This window comes from Triticum urartu, chromosome 2 (assembly GCF_003073215.2).
Source record: "Triticum urartu cultivar G1812 chromosome 2, Tu2.1, whole genome shotgun sequence".
Classification (NCBI taxonomy): domain Eukaryota; kingdom Viridiplantae; phylum Streptophyta; class Magnoliopsida; order Poales; family Poaceae; genus Triticum; species Triticum urartu.
Genome location: NC_053023.1, coordinates 631,126,681 through 631,149,646, shown reverse-complemented (window position 1 = coordinate 631,149,646; position 22,966 = coordinate 631,126,681). Strand labels below are relative to the sequence as shown.

General features: G+C 45.5%; 1 protein-coding gene across 1 annotated transcript; it reads right to left on the bottom strand.

Moving 5' to 3' along the window:
* Positions 1-1,065: 1,065 nt before the first annotated feature.
* Positions 1,066-3,195, bottom strand: LOC125539292 (protein DETOXIFICATION 49). Its single transcript, XM_048702717.1, has one exon. The coding sequence runs from the start codon at positions 2,950-2,952 to the stop codon at positions 1,285-1,287; it is 1,668 nt and encodes a 555-aa protein (XP_048558674.1). The 5' UTR covers positions 2,953-3,195; the 3' UTR covers positions 1,066-1,284.
* Positions 3,196-22,966: the final 19,771 nt, after the last annotated feature.

Here is a 22,966-nt window from a genome sequence, read left to right as displayed (position 1 = left end):
AATCAAATGTTCATTTGGGCTGAGAAAGACTCCATCATCAGTCCAAAAATGTTTTGGAGAATGGCTAGACACATTTAGGGTGAATGGTAAGAAAATGGTTTTAGTGGGGATTGCTACAGTATTTTAGGCTTTGTGGAAATCTAGAAATGGGATTATTAAAAAAGAGGAATTTCTGATCCTATGACTTTGATCAAACTGATGAGCCAGTGGATGGTGGAATGGTCTATTTTGCAGATAAAGAAGCAATAGAAAAAGTGCTGAAGCTGGGGGCAAGACTACTAGAACGAGTAGCAAGTGAGGTTTATGCAACCTCTCAAGGGCGGAGAATCAATGTGGCGCGGTTGGAAAAATGAACAAAGCTTTTCCCTGTGGTGGCTGATTGCTCGCTTTTGTCTACTTGTTTTCCAGTGGTCTTTGTCTTTTGAAATTTGAGGCCCTTAGCCTGGATGAATGTATGAACTTAATAACAAAGTCTATTGTAGTAGTCGTTTTGGTTCATCGTCTTACCCAGTTTTGAAAACATTTCCCTCCCGAGGATTTGCTGGAGCTGGGAGCAGTTCATCGTACTTTTTTTCTTTTTCCTTGTAGCTTTGAACATCATGGTTTGCATTAATGAAAATCGGAAGAGGTGCGAAGCCCTTCTTTTATCAATCTAAACAATTAAAAAAAACTTGCCATACTGCATGTCAGGCAGCAGTCTATAGCTTACCACACAGATCACGTGGTGCTGTAACTGGATTCCTTTGCGGGGGGGTCCCGCCGGCGCAAAGTAAGCCGCGAGCGATGGCCGACGGCTGCGATGCGCAAAGTGGCGGGTCCCTGCAGCCAAGGAAGCCACGCGACTTTAGACCTGATGGTGCGTGCGGTTTTACTGGGTGGCCCGGTGACCGGGTCGTCACGCGGCCGGCCGGCCTCCCTGGACCAGACACCGACCCGGAGCAAGCGAAAGGGAAGCAGGGGACGGATTGTTCCTCTGTCTCAAAACTTACTTCCTTCCTTCCTTCCAACAAGTACTACTACTACTGTTTTAAAAAAAAAGGTACTACTACTACGTACTAGGAGGAGTAGATATTTTTCCCCATCTTCTCTAATAACAATCAGCAAAATCTTTACATGGCTACATTAGCAAATGTGAGCAAAATTTGTCAGCCCCTAGCTCCTCCCCCACCGCCCAAAATATGGCCAACGGGGGAGGGAATAAAAATGGTAAAAATAAGAAGCAGCAGAAGAGGGAGTAGATTACAATGCACACGCCCCCCGGCTCAAGCTGTGTCGTGGTAGCTATCAACACCGATCGTTCGGCCGCTCGATGTCCGCGTCGTCCATAAGCAGCCGCGACTTCTCGTCTCCGTCGGCCGCGCCAACTTTGCCCTGGGCGTCGGAGCCGGTGAGCTGCTTCGACCGCTTGGCCTCGGCCGCCCAGTCCGTGCGCCCGATCACCAGGAGCATGCGCACCATGCAGGTGGCCTGCGCCGCCAGCAGCCCCAGCCACAGGCCCTCGAAGTCGTAGTGGAACCAGAAGGCCAGCACCAGCGCCACCGGCGTCCCCACCAGGTAGAAGGACCGGAGGTTGATGTTGGCGGCGTCCTTTGGCCGCGCGCTGCCGCGCAGCACGCCGCACCCCGTCGTCTGCGGGCAGTTGCCCAGCTCGCACAGGCCCAGGATCGGCAGCACCGACGCGGTCAGCGCGATGATCGCCGGGTCGGCCGTGAACATGCTCGCCCACACGTTCCGGACGAGGAATGCGAACGCCGAGGCGAAGGCGCCGAACGCGAAGCCGAGCATGATCCCCGCCGTCGCCGCGCGGCTCGCCTGCTCCGGCTGCCCGGCGCCCAGCTCGTTGCTGACGCGCGTCGACACGCCGAAGCTGAGCGACGAAGGGAAGATGTATATGAGCGACGTGGTCTGGATCAGGATGCCCATGGACGCCACCGTGGCCTGCGGGTTCAGGAGCAGGCCGCACAGCAGGATCATGATCTCGTACCACCACCACTCGAGGCAGACGCTCACGCAGCTCGGCAGAGCCAGGCTGATGAGCTCGCCCCACCCACGGAAGCTCTCGGCGGAGAGCGCGAAGCCGCCGGTGCGCTTGTGGACGCCTTTGAAGAAGATGTAGGCGAGAAGCAAGAGGAGCAGGTTCAGGTTGGCCAGCACGGACGCCATTGCCACTCCCTTGACGCCGAGCCCGAGCACGGTCACCAGCACGTAGTTGATGGGCAGGTGGATGGCAATGGCGAGCGTGGCGCACACGGTGAGTGGCAGGTTTATGGACTGCATCCGGAGATATATCCTCACGGGATGGAGGAATGCCTGGAGGAGGAGGTCAGGCAGCGAGGCAAGAATGTAGGTCTCGGCGACGGCGGCGATGCCGGCGTCCTGTCCGCAGAGGAGGAGCAGAGGCCGCATGTGCATCCACAGGCCACCGATAGGGACGGCGGCCGCGATGAGGAGGAGCACCGTCCGCTGCACGGTGACACCAATGAGCGAGTAGTTACCCGCGCCGAATGCCTGGCCGCATATCGGCTCCATGCCCATGGCGAGGCCGGAGAGCACAGAGTATCCGGTGATGTTGGCGAAGCCGATGGCGAGGGAGCCGCCGGCGAGCGCCAGGCCGCCGAGACGGCCGAGGAAGAGCATCGAGATCATGGAGCGGAGGTAGAGCAGCAGCCCGGTGAGGATCATCGGGAATGCGAGGCCGAGAATGGAGCGCGCCTCGTCGCGGGCCGCGGTGGCCGACACGGGCGGCATCATCGGGAGCGCGATGCCCAAAGAAACGGACCAGGCTTCCTTCACCGCCCTGGCAAGCCGGCCGGGCGGCTTGCACGTGAGCACCGGCGCGGCCGCCTCGTCACCGCAGACCTGGACGACGACCTCCCCCGGCTTGGCGAGCAGGGGGGCGGTGATGACGCGGCCGTCCGGGCATGCCGCGGTGGCGCCTCCGCAGGACGTCATGGAGGGAAACAGAGGAGCGCTCTGCTCGTCGCCCTGCCGCTCGTGCGGTTCCGCAGAGCTTTTACGGCGCCGGGCGGTGTAACTCCCGGGCAATTTACCGCCTACTCAAGTACGACGCAGTTTAGTTTTGGACGGGGGAGAGAGAGAAAGAAAGGGGAGCGTTTTTTTCTCTTGTCTCCTCTTCGGAGGCGGGTGGTGCTTGGTAGGTGGAGCTCTGCGCCGCGCGGGGGAATGGGAGGCTCCGCGGCGCCGCTTATATAGGCGCCGGAGGGGGGAGGGAGGGAGGGAGGGGTGCCGTTTACAATTACAATTCACACTTCTTTCTCGGGATGGTTTTGTCGTTGCTGCTGTGTCCATCAGCGAGCCGCCCGTGTTAATTACCGTCCGTTTCTTCCGTCCCGTGGATACTTTCTACTCCTACCTCCGTGTTGAGCAACAGCATCAACTTGCTCTTTTTTCCCCCTTCAGTTACACACCTTCGCGTTAGCTTTTCTTTTTCTTTTTTGCGGATTTTGCCTTAACTAACTCGGTAACAGTCACTAGTAATTAAGTAGCATTGTCTGCAAAGGCTAGTCGCACTGGTCTAAGGTAATAAGGGCCTGTTTGATTCCAAATAAGTCACCAACTTATAAGTCGAAAAGTGAAAAAAGTGACTTATTTCGCCAAACAGACCCGACTTATAAGTCATCCCAACTTATAAGTCATAAGTTGCTCCACCCCAACTTAAAACTTATAAGTCATCCCCTTTTGCGTGGGTCCCACGACCTGCATGATGTTGATTGGTGTGAAAAGGTGTGTCAGGTGACTTATAAGTCAGGTGACAACCAAACAGGCGTGACTTATAAGTCACTAGTTTTAAGTCACCTGACTTATAAGTTGAGTGACTTATTAAAACCAAACAGGCCCTAAATCATAAGTCACTGCTAGTTGACAGGACTATTAATTTCATTAAAACCTTTGCTGTTGTCGGTTAACCAAATTTTAAGAGGATTGGGAAGGATTCTTGATCGGATGCATTTTGTCGATCGTGTCCATGACAAAAGATCTAGATACTAGAGGGTTCACAGGTATGGCTAGAGTAGTAGCGCCGTGCATTAGAATGTATGCAGGCACGGGCGAGATTTTGGTTGTCCATTTTCTTTATGTTTGACCCGCATTCCTTCGTTGTACTGAAGCTTTTTAAAAAACGATTCTTTCAACATACAAAACTATCAGGAAATGTAGGCAAGCGAATACATGTACGAATGCGTGTTATTTTACTAGACCTGGAGGGACAATGGCATTGTCTAAAGTTTTGCTTTGAGCTCATACATGGCCACGTTGCGAGACGCAACCAACTTATCTCTTTGGAGCTGTAATGGTTTCTTTTATGCGTTGACAACGACAATTGCAGGCTTGGGATGAGAAAACAAAACACAAAGTCCACTGCAGGCAGGCTGGTGTATTGAAAGTCAAACTAGACCCTACTGATTCAGCGTGTTTTCTACTAAGAAAAGTCTCTGAATCGGCGGCATCACGCCGTACCTCGCCGGCCTGCAGCTAATAGACGGCCGGGAATAACTAAACTACGAAGTTGAGCATGAGATAATGGGTTCCATAGACAAATGCCGTCTTCGTTTTTATATGTATGTGTATACCCGTCATCTATTGTGTCTGTCATCTTGTACTTTTCTAGTCACAAAATACAGCTCCAATGCTGCAAACCGATATTGTAAAAAACTGTTTGAAAAAGAGAAGTACAACCTTGCTGTGGCTTAGTTGAGAGATTGATGCCCCTTGGACCAATGCTTGAATTTGGATGGCAGACAGAGTGTGTGTGTTTTTTCTCTCTCCTTTTTTTCTCCTCGGAAGAGGAAGAGAGACACACCTACAGCTAGCGTACTTGGATATTGTTCTTCATGCTAACGACTAGTACGATCAAGAGAATTTCGTATGCCCAAGATGTTTATGATCGGTCGGTAAAGGCCGCAATAAGTCATAATAGGGTCGGCCATACGTGAGAAAAGCCATTGAACCAGACCTACCACCGTAGTTGGCTAGTGGTAAAATTATGGCACTAGTTGGAATCTTTACGGCTTGTTGTTAGCTACTAGTGGTAGCGATTTGAGGGTCTGATAACTAAGCTAAGCTAAGCCAAGGTGCTCTGCATCTTGCCGCCCTTGGTGCATCTTGCCCATAAAAGAAGAGGCAGGAACTTGTAGTTGGGCCGTGAGAAGCGGCAAGAAGCTTGCTTAAAACCAGGTGATTGGGAAACAATGGGCAGGTTCTCCCTCCCTCTATCTCTCTCTCTCTCTCTCTCGGTGAGTTGGTGATGATGGAGATGCAAGTGTACATGTGGTTTTCACTTGCCCAATCCAGCGACGACCTAATCATTTGTGCCGCGATGCTACCCATATCAAGTAGCCTCTCTCACCCAACCCACTCGCTTCTTTCGGTCTTGGAGCAGATGCACACTAAGAATAGTAGTAATATGGGCCTGCGTATAGGGATTTCATGCATCATCATTATCTTGGACAGGTGCGCCGTGCAACATGCCATGTTACGCGTGAGCAAATCTAGGCCTCTCTGCCCTGCAACTTGCATTGTGTGAGGTCCGGTCCAAGCCAACATGCATGCATGCATGCATGCGCAGTACTGTAGTATGTGCGGCTTTGCTTAATACCTGCGCACACATGGGGATTGGGGAACTCGATTAGTGCATGCACCTTAGGGCACCACACTAATTTGCAAAGACCAAGTGGGCGTACTTAGTATATATAACCTACATACAGTATGACGGAAATTTATCGGGGTCCATGAGGACTAGTAGCAGCAACAGCGTCGTCCTTGTCTTGGCCGAGGAGAGGACCAACCGGGCGGGCAGCAGTGGGTGCATGGTCCAGGACGCACGGCCGGGATTGGGCGATGCAGATGCGGCCATGCAGCTCCGTGGTACGTCAGGTCTCTCTCTGCGTGCGTCCGTCGTTTTGGACTCGGACGCCCTGCTGCCACCACGGCCGAGACGACGCTGGACAAGAGATCGAGTCATCAAATCTTTGCTTGCATTGTTGGCCTGCCCGCCTCGGTGAATCGATGTAGTGGTTGCATGTGTCGGGCGGCGATGGTCCACGCCCTATACCGTCTGCCTACGTGCCTTGTTGAGTGTATTTTTAGCCGGCGTCAAGGCACCATTGGCCCGCTCGTGCTCGAGCGTAGACAAGCGAGCGAGCACATATGTATCCGCCTGCCCGCCCGCCCGGCTCCCCGTTTGTCGTGGAGAGGCAGGCACGGTGCCCCTTTTTTGTTGCTTTGCTCCTGGCCGAAGCCAGTATATCATCCATGGAGCGGCAGTCGAGGCGTTCCTTTTTTCTCTCTCTCTCTCTTCCTTCGTTCATCTCGCTTGGGTTTTGTCTATCGTCTTCTTTGGTTTGTGGGTTAAGGCTAAGGCGAGGCGAGGCGAGGCGAGCCAAACCCGTGGGCGCGTGTGCTATTTCCGCATATGTTTTGTCGATGCCTACGCGGCAGTGGAGACGGGGCGTCGTCGATCGCGTTCCGCCTCTTTTTGGCGGAAGCGTCCGCGCCACCGGTGGAACCGTGGACGCCGCTCCTTGTCGCCGTGTGTGCAGGCGCCAAAAATACTGTATGTGACAGGCGGGAGTGCGCCACGGCGTTTTTCTTCCTTTCTTTTTATTTATTATTATTATTATCAGGGAAGGGGGGAAAGCATAGGATATCCTCCCCCGGCCGGGCGGGTTTGGTTTTGAAGCTTACCAAGCGCCTAATCAGGGCGGGCTCGTCCTCGGCGTCCATGACAAAAATGCTTCGTATTCAAGAGCTGCGCCGTCCACATGGGGCACTTCACCCGTCAGGGATTCTGTCTGGTCCAGGTGCTGACAAAGGGGCCCACTGCTGGTGCTGGATAGACTTTTTTTTCTTTCCTTTGAGAAATTGGTGCTGGATAGATATCGCCATTTGCCGATGCCAGGCGTGCAGCCGCGACAGCCAGCCTTTTGTTATATCCATCTATCCATCTTGGAGCAAAGTTGGACTATGTTATTACGGGAGTTGCGTAATTAGATTTGTCCTTTTCTTTGTTTTTTGTTAATGCAGAGGCGGATTCTCGAGAGCCTTGACCTTGAACAAAGTCCACTAGGGATGTTGTCAATGTCTATGTATGTCGTTTGGTCGATAATTATAAGGAAAGTCATGGGAGGATTGTATCAGACGAGCGTTGTTTAAAATACATGTGAAAATGACTTGAACATGGATAGAGGGTTTTAAAATCTAGGCCATTCAGATTGCATCTCTTGCTTGCTCCCCTTTTCCTCAACTAAAATAGCATACCTGAGCGTAATCTATGAAATCTAGCCATGATATTGCACAAGTACTACACTTTCATCAAACTCAACCCACGGTCACTAAACAAAAGTTTCGCCGATGGAACTTAGTTGAAACTTAATAAGCTTTTTTAACCGGCAATCCCATTTCCATTACTTTCTTTCAAATAATGAGTCTTTTATAACGAAATGAGGCAGAAAAGGAAGAGAGTGAGTTCAAGCACCAAGAGGAAATCCATCGTGTATGCCCGTAAATGCTAAATCCACTACTTGTTCCAAACTAACATTGTAGCGCAACAAAGAATAATAAAATCATAAAGAAACGGAAGACATTTGTATGAGACATAGGCACATTGCCCTAGACCCCATATTATCCTTTTTGGACTACGGGTAAAATATTAATTTTGAGACGAAGCCTCTTACTCAACCTCTGCAATAACACAATATTAAGATCAAGTCAATATTGAGAATGCACATAACAACAAAAAAGGCTAAAAAGAAAAAGGAAAAGCAAAGAGAGCTGACACAAGCAATGACTTACAACAGATAAGCAACAACAACATACATCGTCCTTGAAAGCACACGAACTACAACAAAGGTTCTTTGAAATCCATGCCTCCGGGAAGGAATCGTCGCGCAGGTGCCGCCATCGCCTGATCGGACCAGTGAGGGTTTCTTGATATGTCATCCAGGAGAGCACGCTCGAGTAGAGTCCAAAGCAATGTCTTCAACAAGGACATAGTGTGTAAACAACGTCATTGGCAGTGGCAACCATCGAAGTGATGGAAATGTGCCATAGAGGCAATAATAAAGTTGTTATTATTATATTTTCCTTATTCATGATAATGGTTTATTATTCATGCTAAAATTGTATTGATCGGAAACTTAAATATGTGTGTGGATACATAAACAAATACCGTGTCCCTCGTAAGCCTCTACTAGACTAGCTTGTTGATCAAAGATGGTTAAGGTTTCCTAACCATAGAAATGTTTTGTCACTTGATAACGGGATCGCGTCATTAAGAGAATGATGTCATGGACAAGACCCATCTGTTAGCTTAGCATATGATCGTTCAGTTTATTGCTATTGCTTTCTCAATGTCAAATACATATTCCTTCGACTATGAGATCATGCAACTTCCGGATACCGGAGGAATACCTTGTGTGCTATCAAATCACAACGTAACTATATGATCATAAAGATGCTCTACAGGTATCTCCGAAGGTGTCTGTTGAGTTGGCATGGATCAAGATTAAGATTTGTCACTCCGAGTATCGGAGAGGTATCTCTGGGCTCTCTCGGTAATACACATCACAAGAAGCTTGCAAGCAAAATGACTAAGGAGTTAGTTACGAGATGATCTATTATGAAGCGAGTAAAGAAACTTGCTGGTAACAAGATTGAACTAGGTATGAAGATACCGGCGATCGAATCTCGGGCAAGTAACATACCGACAGACAAAGGGAATTACGTATGTTGTCATAAGGTTCGACCGATAAAGATCTTCATAGAATATGTAGGAACCAATATGGGCATCCAGGTTCTGCTATTGGTTATTGACTGGAGAGGTGTCTCAGTCATGTCTACATACTTCTCAAACCCGTAGGGTCCGCACGCTTAACGTTCGTTGATGATATAGTATTCTATGAGTTATGTGATTTGGTGACCGAAAGTTGTTTGGAGTCCCAGATAAGATCACGGACATGACGAGGAGCTCCGAAATGGTCCGGAGGTAAATATTGATATATAGGACGATGCTATTTGGACATCGAAAAGGTTTCGGGTTGTACCGGGTAACCATCGGATCACTAGAAGGGGTTCCGGGAGGCCCCGGGAGGTCTATGGGCCTAATGGGCCAGGGGGAGGCACACACCAGCCCACAAGGGGGCTGGCGCGCCCTCTCCCTGGCCAAAGGAAAGGGGGAGGTTTGGGCCCCTGCCTTTCCCTCCTCATGAGTGAAAGGAAAGGGGGGGGGCACCTCCCCCTAACTTCCTCCGTGCACCAATAAGGAAGGGGGGGCGCCGCCAAGGCAGGAGCCCAAGGGGGATTCAGCCTCCCTTGGGGCGCCCCCTGGCAGCCACCCCTCTACCCACCTATATATATGTTGGAGGGGGCGCCACACAAGACCACGTCAATCTCTTAGCCGTGTGCGGTGATAACCCACAAGTATAGGGGATCGCAACAATTTTCGAGGGTAGAGTATTCAACCCAAATTTATATATTCGACACAAGGGGAGAAAAGAATATTTGAAGGCATTAGCAGCTGAGTTGTTAATTCAACCACACCTGGAGATTAATTATCTACATCAACGTGATCAGTGGCAAAGTAACATGATAGTTTTGATAATAGTGACAAAAGTAATAGTAACGGTAACAGTGATAGCAGTAGTTTTGTAGCAAGTGCAATAATGACGATAGCAGTAGTAACTTAGCAAGAACAATATAAGATAAATTCGTAGGCATTGGATCGGTGACTTGTTGGATGATATTCAACATGAGACAGTTATAACCTAGGGTGATATGACACTAGCTCTAGTTCATCAATATAATGTAGGCATGTATTCCATAAATAGTCATACGTGCTTATGGAAAGAACTTGCATGACATCTTTTGTCCTACCCTCCTGTGGCAGCGGGGTCCAATTGGAAACTAAGGGATATTAAGGCCTCCTTTTAATAGAGAACCGGAACAAAGCATTAACACATAATGAATATTGAAGGAAATATGCCCTAGAGACAATAATAAAGTTGTTATTTATATTTCCTTATATCATGATAAATGTTTATTATTCATGCTAGAATTGTATTAACCGGAAACTTAGTACATGTGTGAATACATAGATAAACAGAATGTCACTAGTATGCCTCTACTTGACTAGCTCGTTGAATCAATGATGGTTATGTTTCCTAACCATAGACATGAGTTGTCATTTGATTAACGGGATCACATCATTAGAGAATGATGTGATTGACTTGACCCATCCGTTAGCTTAGCACGATGATCGTTTAGTTTGTTGCTATTGCTTTCTCCATAACTTATACATGTTCCTATGACTATGAGATCATGCAACTCCCGAATACCGGAGGAACACTTAGTGTGCTGTCAAACGTCACAACGTAAATGGGTGACTATAAAGATGCCTACAGGTGTCTCTGATGGTGTTTGTTGAGTTGGCATAGATAGAGATTAGGATTTGTCACTTCAAGTATCGGAGAGGTATCTCTGGGCCCTATCGGTAATGCACATCACTATAAGCCTTGCAAGCAATGTAACTAATGAGTTAGTTATGGGATGATGCATTACGGAACGAGTAAAGAGACTTTTCGGTAACGAGATTGAACTAGGTATTGAGATACGGACGATCGAATCTTGGGCAAGTAACATACCGATGACAAAGGGAACAACATATGTTGTTGTGCGGTTTGACCGATGAAGATCTTCGTACAATATGTAGGAACCAATATGAGCATCCAAGTTCCTCTATTGGTTATTGACCGCAGATGAGTCTCGGTCATGTCTACGTAGTTCTCGAACCCGTAGGGTCCGCACGCTTAACGTTCGGTGACGATCGGTATTATGAGTTTATGTGTTTTGATGTACCGAAGGTAGTACGGTGTCCCGGATATGATCACAGACATGATGAGGAGTCTCGAAATAGTCGAGACATAAAGATTGATATATTGGACGACTATATTCGGACACCGGAAGTGTTCCGGGTGATTTCGGAGAAAACCGGATTGCGGGAGGGTTACCAGAACCCCCCGGGGAACTAATGGGCCACATGGGGCTTAGTGGAGAGAGAGGGCCGGCCAGGGCAGGCCGCGCGCCCCTCCCCCTGTAGTCCGAGTTGGACTAGGGTAGGGGGGGTGCCCCCCTTTCCTTCTCCGTTCTCCTCCTTCCTTTCCCCCTCCTAGTAGGACTAGGAAAGGAGAGTCCTACTCCTACTAGGAGGAGGACTCCTCCCCTCCTTGGCGCGCCCCAAGGGCCGGCCGGCCTCCCCCTTGCTCCTTTATATACGGGGGCAGGGGGCACCCTAGAACACACAAGTTGATCATTGATCTCTTAGCCGTGTGCGGTGCCCCCCTCCAGCATAATCCACGTCGGTTATATCGTCGTAGTGCTTAGGCTAAGCCCCGCGCCGGTAAATTTCATCATCACCATCATCACGCCGCCGTGCTGACGAAGCTCTCCCACGTCACTCAGCTGGATCGAGAGTTCGTGGGACGTCACCGAGCCGAACATGTGGACATGACGGAGGTGCCGTACTTTCGGTACTAGGATCGGTCGGATCGTGAAGACGTATGACTACATCAACCGCGTTATCATAATGCTTCCGCTTATGGTCTATGAGGGTATGTGGACAACACTCTTCCTCTCCCGTTGCTATGCATCACCATGATATATCTAGCGTGTGTGTAGGAATTTTTTTTGAAATTACTGCGTTACCCAACAGTGGCATCCGAGCCAGGTTTATGCGTAGATGTTATATGCACGAGTAGAACACAAAGGAGTTGTGGGCGTGGGTATATACATATTGCTTGCCGTCACTAGTTGATTCTTGATTCAGCGGTATTGTTGGATGAAGCGGCTCAGACCAACATTACGCGTACGCTTACGCGAGACTGGTTCTACCGACGTGCTTCGCACACAGGTGGCTGGTGGGTGTCAATTTCTCCAACTTTAGTTGAGTCAGATTCAATGAACAAAGTTCTTTTTGAAGATCAAAATGCAATCACTATACCACGTTGTGGTTTTTGATGCGTAGGTCAGAACAGTTCTTGCTCAGCCCGTAGAAGCCACGTAAAACTTGCAACAACAAAGTAGAGGACGTCTAACTTGTTTTTCAGGGCATGTTGTGATGTGATATGTTCAAGACATGATGCTAAATTTTATTATATGAGATGATCATGTTTTGCAACACAGTTATCGGCAACTGGCGGGAGCCATATGGTTGTCGCATTATTGTATGAAATGCAATCGCCATGTAATTGCTTTACTTTATCACTAAGCGGTAGCGATAGTCGTAGAAGCAATAGTTGGCGAGACGACAACGATGCTTCGATGGAGATCAAGGTGTCAAGCCGGTGATGATGGTGATCATGACGGTGCTTTGGAGATGAAGATCAAAGGCACAAGATGATGATGGCCATATCATATCACTTATATTGATTGTTTATCCTTTATGCATCTTATTTTGCTTAGTTCGGCGGTAGCATTATAAGATGATATCTCACTAAATTTCAAGGTATAAGTGTTCTCCCTGAGTATGCACCATTGCTACAGTTCGTCGTGCCGAGACACCATGTGATGATCGGGTGTGATAAGCTCTACGTTCACATACAACGGGTGCAAGCCAGTTTTGTACACGCAGAATACTCGGGTTAAACTTGACGAGCCTAGCATATGCAGATATGGCCTCGGAACACTGAGACCGAAAGATCGAGCGTGAATCATATGGTAGATATGATCAACATAGTGATGTTCACCATTGAAAAGTACTCCATCTCATGTGATGATCGGACATGGTTTAGTTGATATGGATCACGTGATTACTTAGATGATTAGAGAGATGTCTATCTAAGTGGGAGTTATTAAGTAATTTGATTAATTTAACTTTAATTTATCATGAACTTAGTACCTGATAGTATTTTGCGTGTCTATGTTGTTGTAGATAGATGGCCCGTGTTGTTGTTCCGTTGAATATTAATGCGTTCCTAGAGAAAGCTAAGTTGAAGATTATGGTAGCAACTACACGGACTGGGTCCGTAACTTGAGGATTTCCTCATTGCTGCACAGAAGAATTGTGTCCTGGAAGCACCGCTAGCTGACAAACCCGCTATAGGACCAACACCAGATGTTGTGAACACCTGGCAGAGCAAAGCTGATGACTACTCGATAGTTCAGTGTGCCATGCTTTACGGCTTAGAATCGGGACTTCAACGACGTTTTGAACGTCATGGAGCATATGAGATGTTCCAGAAGTTGAAGTTAATATTTCAAGCAAATGCTTGGATTGAGAGATATGAAGTCTCTAATAAGTTCTACAGCTCAAAATGGAGGCGAATAGTTCTGTCAGTGAACATATACTCAGAATGTCTGGGTACCACAACCACTTGACTCAACTGGGAGTTAATCTTCCTGATGATAGTGTCATTGACAGAGTTCTTCAATCACTGCCACCAAGCTACAAGAGCTTCGTGATGAACTATAATATGCAAGGCATGGATAAGACGATTCCTGAGCTCTTCGCAATGCTAAATGTTGCGGAGGTAGAAATCAAGAAGGAGCATCAAGTGTTGATGGTCAACAAGACTACCAGTTTCAAGAAAAAGGGTAAAGGGAAGAAGGGGAACTTCAAGAAGAACTACAAGCCAGTTGCTGCTCAAGTGAAGAAACCTAAGTCTGGACCTAAGCCTGAGACTGAGTGCTTCTACTGCAAAGGGACTGGTCACTGGAAGCGGAACTGCCCCAAGTATTTGGCGGGGAAGAAGGATGGCAAAGTGAAAGGTATATTTGATATACATGTTATTGATGTGTACCTTACTAATGCTCGTAGTAGCACCTGGGTATTTGATACTGGTTCTGTTGCTAATATTTGCGACGCGATACAGGGGCTGGGGATTAAGCGAAGATTGGCTAAGGACGAGGTGACAATGCGCGTGGTAAATGGTTCCAAAGTCAATGTCATCGCCGTCGGCACGCTACCTCTACACCTACCCTCGGGATTATTGAGTGTGAACGTTGAGCATGAACATTATATCTGGATCCTGTTTGATGCGAGACGGTTATTCATTTAAATCAGAGAATAATGGTTGTTCTATTTATATGAGTAATATTTTTTATGGTTGCTACCTCTTGAGCACTGCGTTGGTTTTCCCTTGAAGAGAAAAGGGTGATGCAGCAAAGTAGCGTAAGTATTTCCCTCAGTTTTTGAGAACCAAGGTATCAATCCAGTAGGAGACCATACGGACGTCCCTCGTACCTACACAAACAAATAAGAACCTCGCAACCAACGCGATAAAGGGGTTGTCAATCCCTTCACGGTCACTTATGAGAGTGAGATCTGATAGAGATGATAAGATAATATTTTTGGTATTTTTATGATAAAGATTAAAGGTAAAGATTGCAAAATAAACGGTAATAGAAATAACTTGTTGACGGGAGATTAATATAATGGAGAATAGACCCGGGGGCCTTAGGTTTCACTAGTGGCTTCTCTCAAGATAGCACAAGTATTACGGTGGGTGAACAAATTACTGTCGAGCAATTGATAGAAAAGCGAATAATTATGAGAATATCTAGGCATGATCATTTATATAGGCATCACGTCCGTGACAAGTAGACCGACTCCTGCCTACATCTACTACTATTACTCCACACATCGACCGCTATCTAGCATGCATCTAGAGTATTAAGTTCACAAGAACAGAGTAACACATTAGGTAAGATGACATGATGTAGAGGGATAAACTCAAGCAATATGATATAAACCCCATATTTTTATTCTCGATGGCAAAAATACAATACGTGTCGTTTCCCTTTCTGTCACTGGGATCGAGCACCGCAAGATTGAACCCAAAGCCAAGCACTTCTCCCATTGCAAGAAAGATCAATCTAGTAGGCCAAACCAAACTGATAATTCGAAGAGACTTGCAAAGATAACCAATCATACATAAAAGATTTCAGAGAAGAATCAAATCTTGTTCATAGATAGACTTGATCATAAACCCACAATTCATCGGATCTTGACAAACACACCGCAAAAAGAGTTACATCAAATAGATCTCCAAGAAGATCGAGGAGAACATTGTATTGAGATCCAAAGAGAGAGAAGAAGCCATCTAGCTAATAACTATGGACCCGAAGGTCTGAAGTAAACTACTCACACATCATCGGAGGGGCCATGGAGTTGATGTAGAGGCCCTCCGTGATCGATGCCCCCTCCGGCGGAGCTCCAGAAAAGGCCCCAAGATGGGATCTCTTGGGTACAGAAGGTTGCGGCGGTGGAAATAGGGTTTCGTGGTGCTCCTGGATGTTTTCGGGGTATATGAACATATATAGGAGGAAGAAGTACGTCGGTTGAGCCACGAGAGGCCCACGAGGGGGAGGGCGCGCCTAGGGGGTAGGCGCGCCCCCTGCCTGGTGGCCTCCTCGTTGGTTGCTTGATGTCCACTCCAAGTCCTCTGGATCACGTTTGTTCCAAAAATCACGCTCCCGAAGGTTTCATTCCGTTTGGACTCTGTTTGATATTCCTTTTCTGCGAAACACCGAAATAGGCAAAAAACAGCAATTTGCACTAGGCCTTGGGTTAATAGGTTAGTCCCCAAAACAATATAAAAGTGTATAATAAATCCCATTAAGCATCCAAAACAGAATATATAATACCATGGAACAATAAAAAATTATAGATACGTTGGAGACGTATCAAGCATCCCCAAGCTTAATTCCTGCTCGTCCTCGAGTAGGTAAATGATAAAAACACAATTTTTGATGTGGAATGCTTTCTTGCATATTCTTCAATGTAATTTTCTCTATTGTGGCATGAATGTTCAGATCTGAAAGATTCAAGATAAAAGTTTAATGTTGACAAATAATAATACTTCAAGCATGCTAACCAAGCAATTATGTCTTATCAAAATAACATAGCCAAAGAAAGCTTATCCCTACAAAATCATATAGTTTGGCCATGCTTCATTTTCATCACCCAAAATGCTCTCATAATGCACAACCCCGATGACAAGCCAAGCAATTGTTTCATACTTAGCCTTTTCAAACTCTTTCAACTTTTACGTAATATATGAGCGCGATCCATGGACATAGCACTATGGGTGGAATAGAATATAATGATTGAGGTTGTGTGAGAAGACAAAAAAGTAGAAAGTCTCACATTGATGCGGCTAATCAATGGGCTACGGAGATGCCCACCGATTGATGTCAATGCAAGGAGTAGGGATTGCCACACAACAGATGCACTAGAGCTATAAATATATGAAAGCTCATCAAAGAAACTAAGTGGGTGTGCATCCAACTTGCTTGCTCACGAAGACCTAGGGCATTTGAGGAAGCCCGTCATTGGAATATACAAGCCAAGTTCTATAACAAAAATTCCCACTAGTATATGAAAGTGACAAAATTATCATGAAGATCATGGTGCTACTTTGAAGCACAAGTGTGGAAAAAGGATAGTAACATTGTCCCTTCTCTCTTTTTCTCTCATTTTTTTATTTTTTTTATTTGGGCCTTTTTATGGCCTCTTTTTTCGTCCGGAGTCTCATCCCAACTTGTGGGGGAATCATAGTCTCCATCATCCTTTCCTCACATGGCACAATGCTCTAATGATGATCGTCACACTTTTATTTACTTACAACTCAAGAATTACAACTCGATACTTAGAACAAAATATGACTCTATGTGAATGCCTCCGGCGGTGTACCGGGATATGCGATGAATCAAGAGTGACATGTATGAAAAATTAAGCATGGTGGCTTTGCCACAAATACAATGTAACCTACATGATCATGCAAGGCAATATGACAATGATGATGTGTGTCATAATAAATGGAACGGTTGAAAGTTGCATGGCAATATATCTCTGAATGGCTATGGAAATGCCATAATAGGTATGTATGGTGGCTGTTTTGAAAAAGATATAAGGAGGCTTATGTGTGATAGAGTGTATCATATCACGGGGTTTGGATGCACCGGCGAAGTTTGCACCAACTCTCAAGGTGAGAAAGGGCAATGCACGGTACAGAAGAGGCTAGCAATGATGGAAGGGTGAGAGTGCGTATAATCCATTGACTCAACATTAGTCATAAAACTCACATACTTATTGCAAAAATCTACAAGTCATCAAAACCAAGCACTACGCGCATGCTCCTAGGGGGATAGATTGGTAGGAAAAGACCATCGCCCGTCCCCGACCGCCACTCATAAGGAAAGCAATAAAAGAACACCTCGTGCTTCAAATTTGTCACACAATGTTTACCATACGTGTGTGCTACGGGACTTGTAAACTTCAACACAAGTATTTCTCAATTTCACAATTACTCAACTAGCACACCTCTAATATTACCACCTTTATATCTCAAAAAAACTATCAAGCATCCAACTTCTCTTAGTATTTAAAATTTATAACCAAAGCAAATTACCATGATGTTCTAAAGGACTCTCAAAATAATATAAGTGAAGCATGAGAGATCAATTATTTCTATAAAATAGAACCACCGCTGTGCTCTAAAAGATATAAACGAAGCACTATAGCAAAATTATCTAGCTCAAAAGATATAAGTGAAGCACATAGAGTATTCTAATAAATTCCGATTCATGTGTGTCTCTCTCAAAAGGTTTGTACAGCAAGTATGATTGTGGTAAACTAAAAATCAAAGACTCAAATCATACAAGACGCTCCAAGCAAAACACATATCATGTGGTGAATAAAAATATAGCTCCAAGTAAAGTTACCGACGGGCGAAGACGAAAGAGGGGATGCCTTCCGGGGCATTCCCAAGCTTAGGCTTTTGGTTGTCCGTCGATTTTACCTTGTGGTGCCTTGGGCATCCCCAAGCTTAGGCTCTTGCCACTCTTTGTTCCATAATCCATCAAATCTTTACCCAAAACTTGAAAACTTCACAACACAAAACTTAAACAGAAAATCTCATGAGCTCCGTTAATAAAAGAATACAAACCACCACTTAAGGTACTGTAATGAACTTATTCTTTATTTATATTGGTGTTAAACCTACTGTATTCCAACTTTTCTATGGTTCATAAACTCTATTACTAGCCATAGATTCATCAAAATAAGCAAACAACACACGAAAAACAGAATCTGTCGAAAACAGAACAGTCTGTAGTAATCTATAGGTTTCCAATACTTATGGAACCCCAAAAATTCTAAAATAAATTTCTGGACGTGAGTAATTTATCTATTAATCATCTGAAAAAGAATTAACTAAATAGAACTCTCCAGTGAAAAATGGCAGCAAATCTCGTGAGCGCTAAAGTTTCTATTTTTTAAAGCAAGATCTCAAAGACTTTCCCCAAGTCTTCCCAAAGGTTCTACTTGGCAGAAACACTAATTAAAAGCATAAAAACACATCTAAACAGAGGCTAGATGAATTATTTATTACTAAACAGAATCAAAAAGCAAGAAACAAAAATAAAATTGGGTTGCCTCCCAACAAGCGCTATCGTTTAACGCCCCTAGCTAGGCATAAAGGCAAGGATAGATCTAGGTATTGCCATCTTTGGTACTGGGAAAGAAAAGAGAAAATTTCTTTTATATAGCATTTATCTTTCTATTTTGAGAGAGCACGTAGCCATTAATGGTGGAAGAAAGATTAAGCATGTTACGGAAATTTGCATCTAAACTAGCCCTCATTTCTTTGATACTTTCATTTTGGTAAAAGTACAAAAGAGAGGTGGATTCCACCTTCTCAGTCATGGGGTGCCCAAATATAGTTTTCATCTTTTCATAAGTATCTATGGGATCCCCCTCAAGAAACCTTCTTCAAAAATAGAATCTAGAACTTGTTTGAACGAAGAGGGTAAACCAATATAAAAGCTTTTCAGGTATATCTCAATTTGATGTTGGGGCACATAGCTAGCTCGGATCCTTAATAGCCTATCCCAAGTATCTTTCAAAGAATCATCAAGTAAATAACGAAAACTTCCGGGATCATCTTCATCGAAATTATTCAAACTTTCATTGATAATCCCAGTAGGTCTTTCCATATCATCATTATTTATGAGCTTAGAGAGGATAGAGGGACTATCCAGAGTAAAACTCGGGAGAGGACCGTTAGCCCTTTTTGAATTGGCCATGGCACAAGAAAAATAGACGGAAAAAGGTGAATAAAACGGAAAGGGTGAAGTGGGGGAGAGGAAAACGAGAGGCAAATGGCAAATAATGTAACGCGAGGGATAAGAGTTTGTGATGGGTACTTGGTATGTCTTGACTTATGCGTAGACTCCCTGGCAACGGCGCCAGAAATCCTTCTTGATACCTCTTGAGCACTGCATTGGTTTTCCCTTGAAGAAGAAAGGGTGATGCAGCAAAGTAGCGTAAGTATATCCCTCAGTTTTTGAGAACCAAGGTATCAATCCAGTAGGAGGCCACACACAAGTCCCTCGTACCTACACAAACAAATAAGAACCTCACAACCAACGCGATAAAGGGGTTGTCAATCGCTTCACGGTCACTTACGAGAGTGAGATCTGATAGAGATGATAAGATAATTTTTTTGGTATTTTTATGATAAAGATTAAAAGTAAAGATTTCAAAATAAATGGTAATAGAAATAACTTGTTGACGGGAGATTAATATAATGGAGAATAGACCCGGGGTCCATAGGTTTCACTAGTGGCTTCTCTCAAGATAGCATAAGTATTACGGTGGGTGAACAAATTACTGTCGAGCAATTGATAGAAAAGCGAATAATTATTAAAATATCTAGGCATGATCATGTATATAGGCATCACGTCCGTGACAAGTAGACTGACTCCTGCCTGCATATACTACTATTACTCCACACATCGATCGCTATCCAGCATGCATCTAGAGTATTAAGTTGATAAGAACAGAGTAATGCATTAGGTAAGATGACATGATGTAGAGGGATAAACTCAAGCAATATGATATAAACCCCATCTTTTTATCCTCGATGGCAACAATACAATACATATCGTTTCCCTTTCTGTCACTGTGATCGAGCACCGCAAGATTGAACCCAAAGCTAAGCACTTCTGCCATTGCAAGAAAGATCAATCTAGTAGGCCAAACCAAACTGATAATTCAAAGAGACTTGCAAAGATAACCAATCATACATAAAAGATTTCAGAGATGAATCAAATATTTTTCATAGATAGACTTGATCATAAACCCACAGTTCATCGGATCTCGACAAACACACTGCAAAAAGAGTTACATCAAATAGATCTCCAAGAAGATCGAGGAGAACATTGTATTGAGATCCAAAGAGAGAGAAGAAGCCATCTAGCTAATAACTATGGACCCGAAGGTCTGAAGTAAACTACTCACACATCATCGAAGGGGCCATGGAGTTGATGTAGAGGCCCTCCGTGATCGATACCCCTCCGGCAGAGCTCCAAAAAAGGCCCCAAGATGGGATCTCTTGGGTACAGAAGGTTGCGGCGGTGGAAATAGGGTTTCGTGGTGCTCTTGGATCTTTTCGGGGTATATGCAAATATATAGGAGGAAGAAGTGGGTCGATTGAGCCACGAGGGAGGAGGGCGCGCCCCCTGCCTCGTGGCCTCCTCGTTGGTTTCTTGACGTCCACTCCAAGTCCTCTGTATCACGTTTGTTCCAAAAATCACACTCCCGAAGGTTTCATTCCGTTTGGACTCCGTTTGATATTCCTTTTCTGCGAAACACTGAAATAGGCAAAAAACAGCAATTTGCACTGGGCCTTGGGTTAATAGGTTAGTCCCAAAATAATATAAAAGTGTATAATAAAGCCCATTAAACATCCAAAACAGAATATATAATAGCATGGAACAATAAAAAATTATAGATACGTTGGAGACGTATCAATGGTCATGCACCCTTGATGAGTGGTCTATTTTTACTAAATCTTGATAGTAGTGATACACATGTTCATAGTATTGAAGCCAAAAGATGCAAAGTTGATAATGATAGTGCAACTTATTTGTGGCACTACCGTTTGGGTCATATTGGTGTAAAGCGCATGAAGAAACTCAATTCTGATGGACTTCTGGAATCACTTGATTATGAATCACTTGGTACTTGCGAACCATGCCTCATGGGCAAGATGACTAAAACTCCGTTCTCTGGAACAATGGAGCAAGCAGCAAAGTTACTGGAAATTATACATATTGATGTATGTGGTCCAATGAACATTGAGGCTCGCGGCGGATATCATTATTTTCTCACCTTCACAGATGATTTGAGCACATATGGGTATATCTACTTAATGAAACATACACTACAAAAAAATACACTTCCGTGATGATACGTGTTTGTCACAGTAGGTCGCGTTTTTTGTCATGCATGTACATCCATGACAAATTTATGACAGAATTAAGATAGTCATACCTGTGCTGTCGTAGAAGTGTTCCATGACACTACCAAAATTATCATCACGGAAGTGTCCACTTCCATGACGATAAATCACGCGTCACAGAAGTGCTTTCGTCAAGGGTGACCGACATGTGGCATCCACCATAATGGAACGCCGTTAAGCTATCGGGTCGGGTTTTGGATCCGATAACCCGTTAACAGCCCCGACCAATGGGGATTTTCCACGTGTAAAATCATCATTGGCTGGAGGAAACATGTGTCGGCTCATCGTTGGGACAGATGTCATCCACTCATTGGACAGAAGGCACCTATGATACGTCGACATGTGGCACGGCCCAACAGAGGCCCATTCCTATGAAAAGGCCGACCCGTTTGACTTGGTCAAAAGGTGGCAGGCCAGCCCATGGAAAGCCTGTTAACGGCCTGTTCGCATATAGCCCATTTACAGGCCGCTAACCCAAGGCCCGTTACGCCCTATCCGAATTAGGCCCAGTAGCGTCATCTGGGCCATCCAATATGATTCCAGCCCGTTTTCACTTCTGGCCCATGTATGGCCCATGACGTCTTTCGGCCCATATGAGGCCCTATGTAACTCTTGGCCTATTAACGACCCGTGGTGAAACTGGCCCGTAATGAACAGTGTATCACTTTATACCCATTAACGGCCCGTTATTCCGTTGGGCCGTTTCCAACCCACGTTATCTTTCGGCCTTCTCAGAGCCCATTTATTCTTGGGTTCATTTCCAGCATTCGTTTACTTACGGCCCGTTACTGTCATTTTCTACTAGTGGGCCAAATTCAGCTCGTGGTTACAGTCAGCCCGTTTGTGGTCCGTTAATATGTTGGGCCGTTTTCATAGCGTCATCAAATACGACCTATTAACGATGGCCCGTTACGGTCGGCCCATGAACGGATGATTCCAACTCTAGCCCATTTACGGCCATAATGCGGCCTGTTATTGGCCCATGTTTGGCCAATCGATCATACGGCCCGTATAAGGCCCATTGATGATACGGTCCGTAGAAGGCCCATTGTTTCTACGGCCCGTAGAAGGCCTACTGTTTCTACGACCCGTAGAAGGCCCACTGTTTCTACAGCCCGTAGGAGGCCCAGTGTCACTACAGTAAATATTAGCCCATGGTTATTGTGGCCTAGTTTTAAAAAATAGGTTATTGCAGCCACTAGTTAACCGTGGAAAAAGAACTGCAATGACTACAAGCAAACAAATAAACAAGACAACAAGAAAATAAATAAGCAAGCAACTAACGCTAGGCTATCACGGCTATTACACATATTACATCCACTAGGCATCAAAGTTCGCCACTAGTGCAAATATAGGGAACAAAGCAGCATATCATATACATTGGCCGTCAAAATTAGCCACGAGTGCAAATAAACGCGGCAGCAAAACAAGAGCATAACTGAAACAACTTTAGAAGAGCTCAAGAAACATTATCCTGGGTATCCACCGTGCTGGGAATAAGCTTAGCAACCTGATTAGCTTTGTCCTGTTTGGCGCTAAAATCCTCCAACGCTTGCTGTTGCACCAGAAAGTATGCATTTGAATGCTCCAGGGACTTCCATAGTCCTTCCACTTCTTGTCGCAGCACAGCTGAATGATGTCTTTCAGCTTGT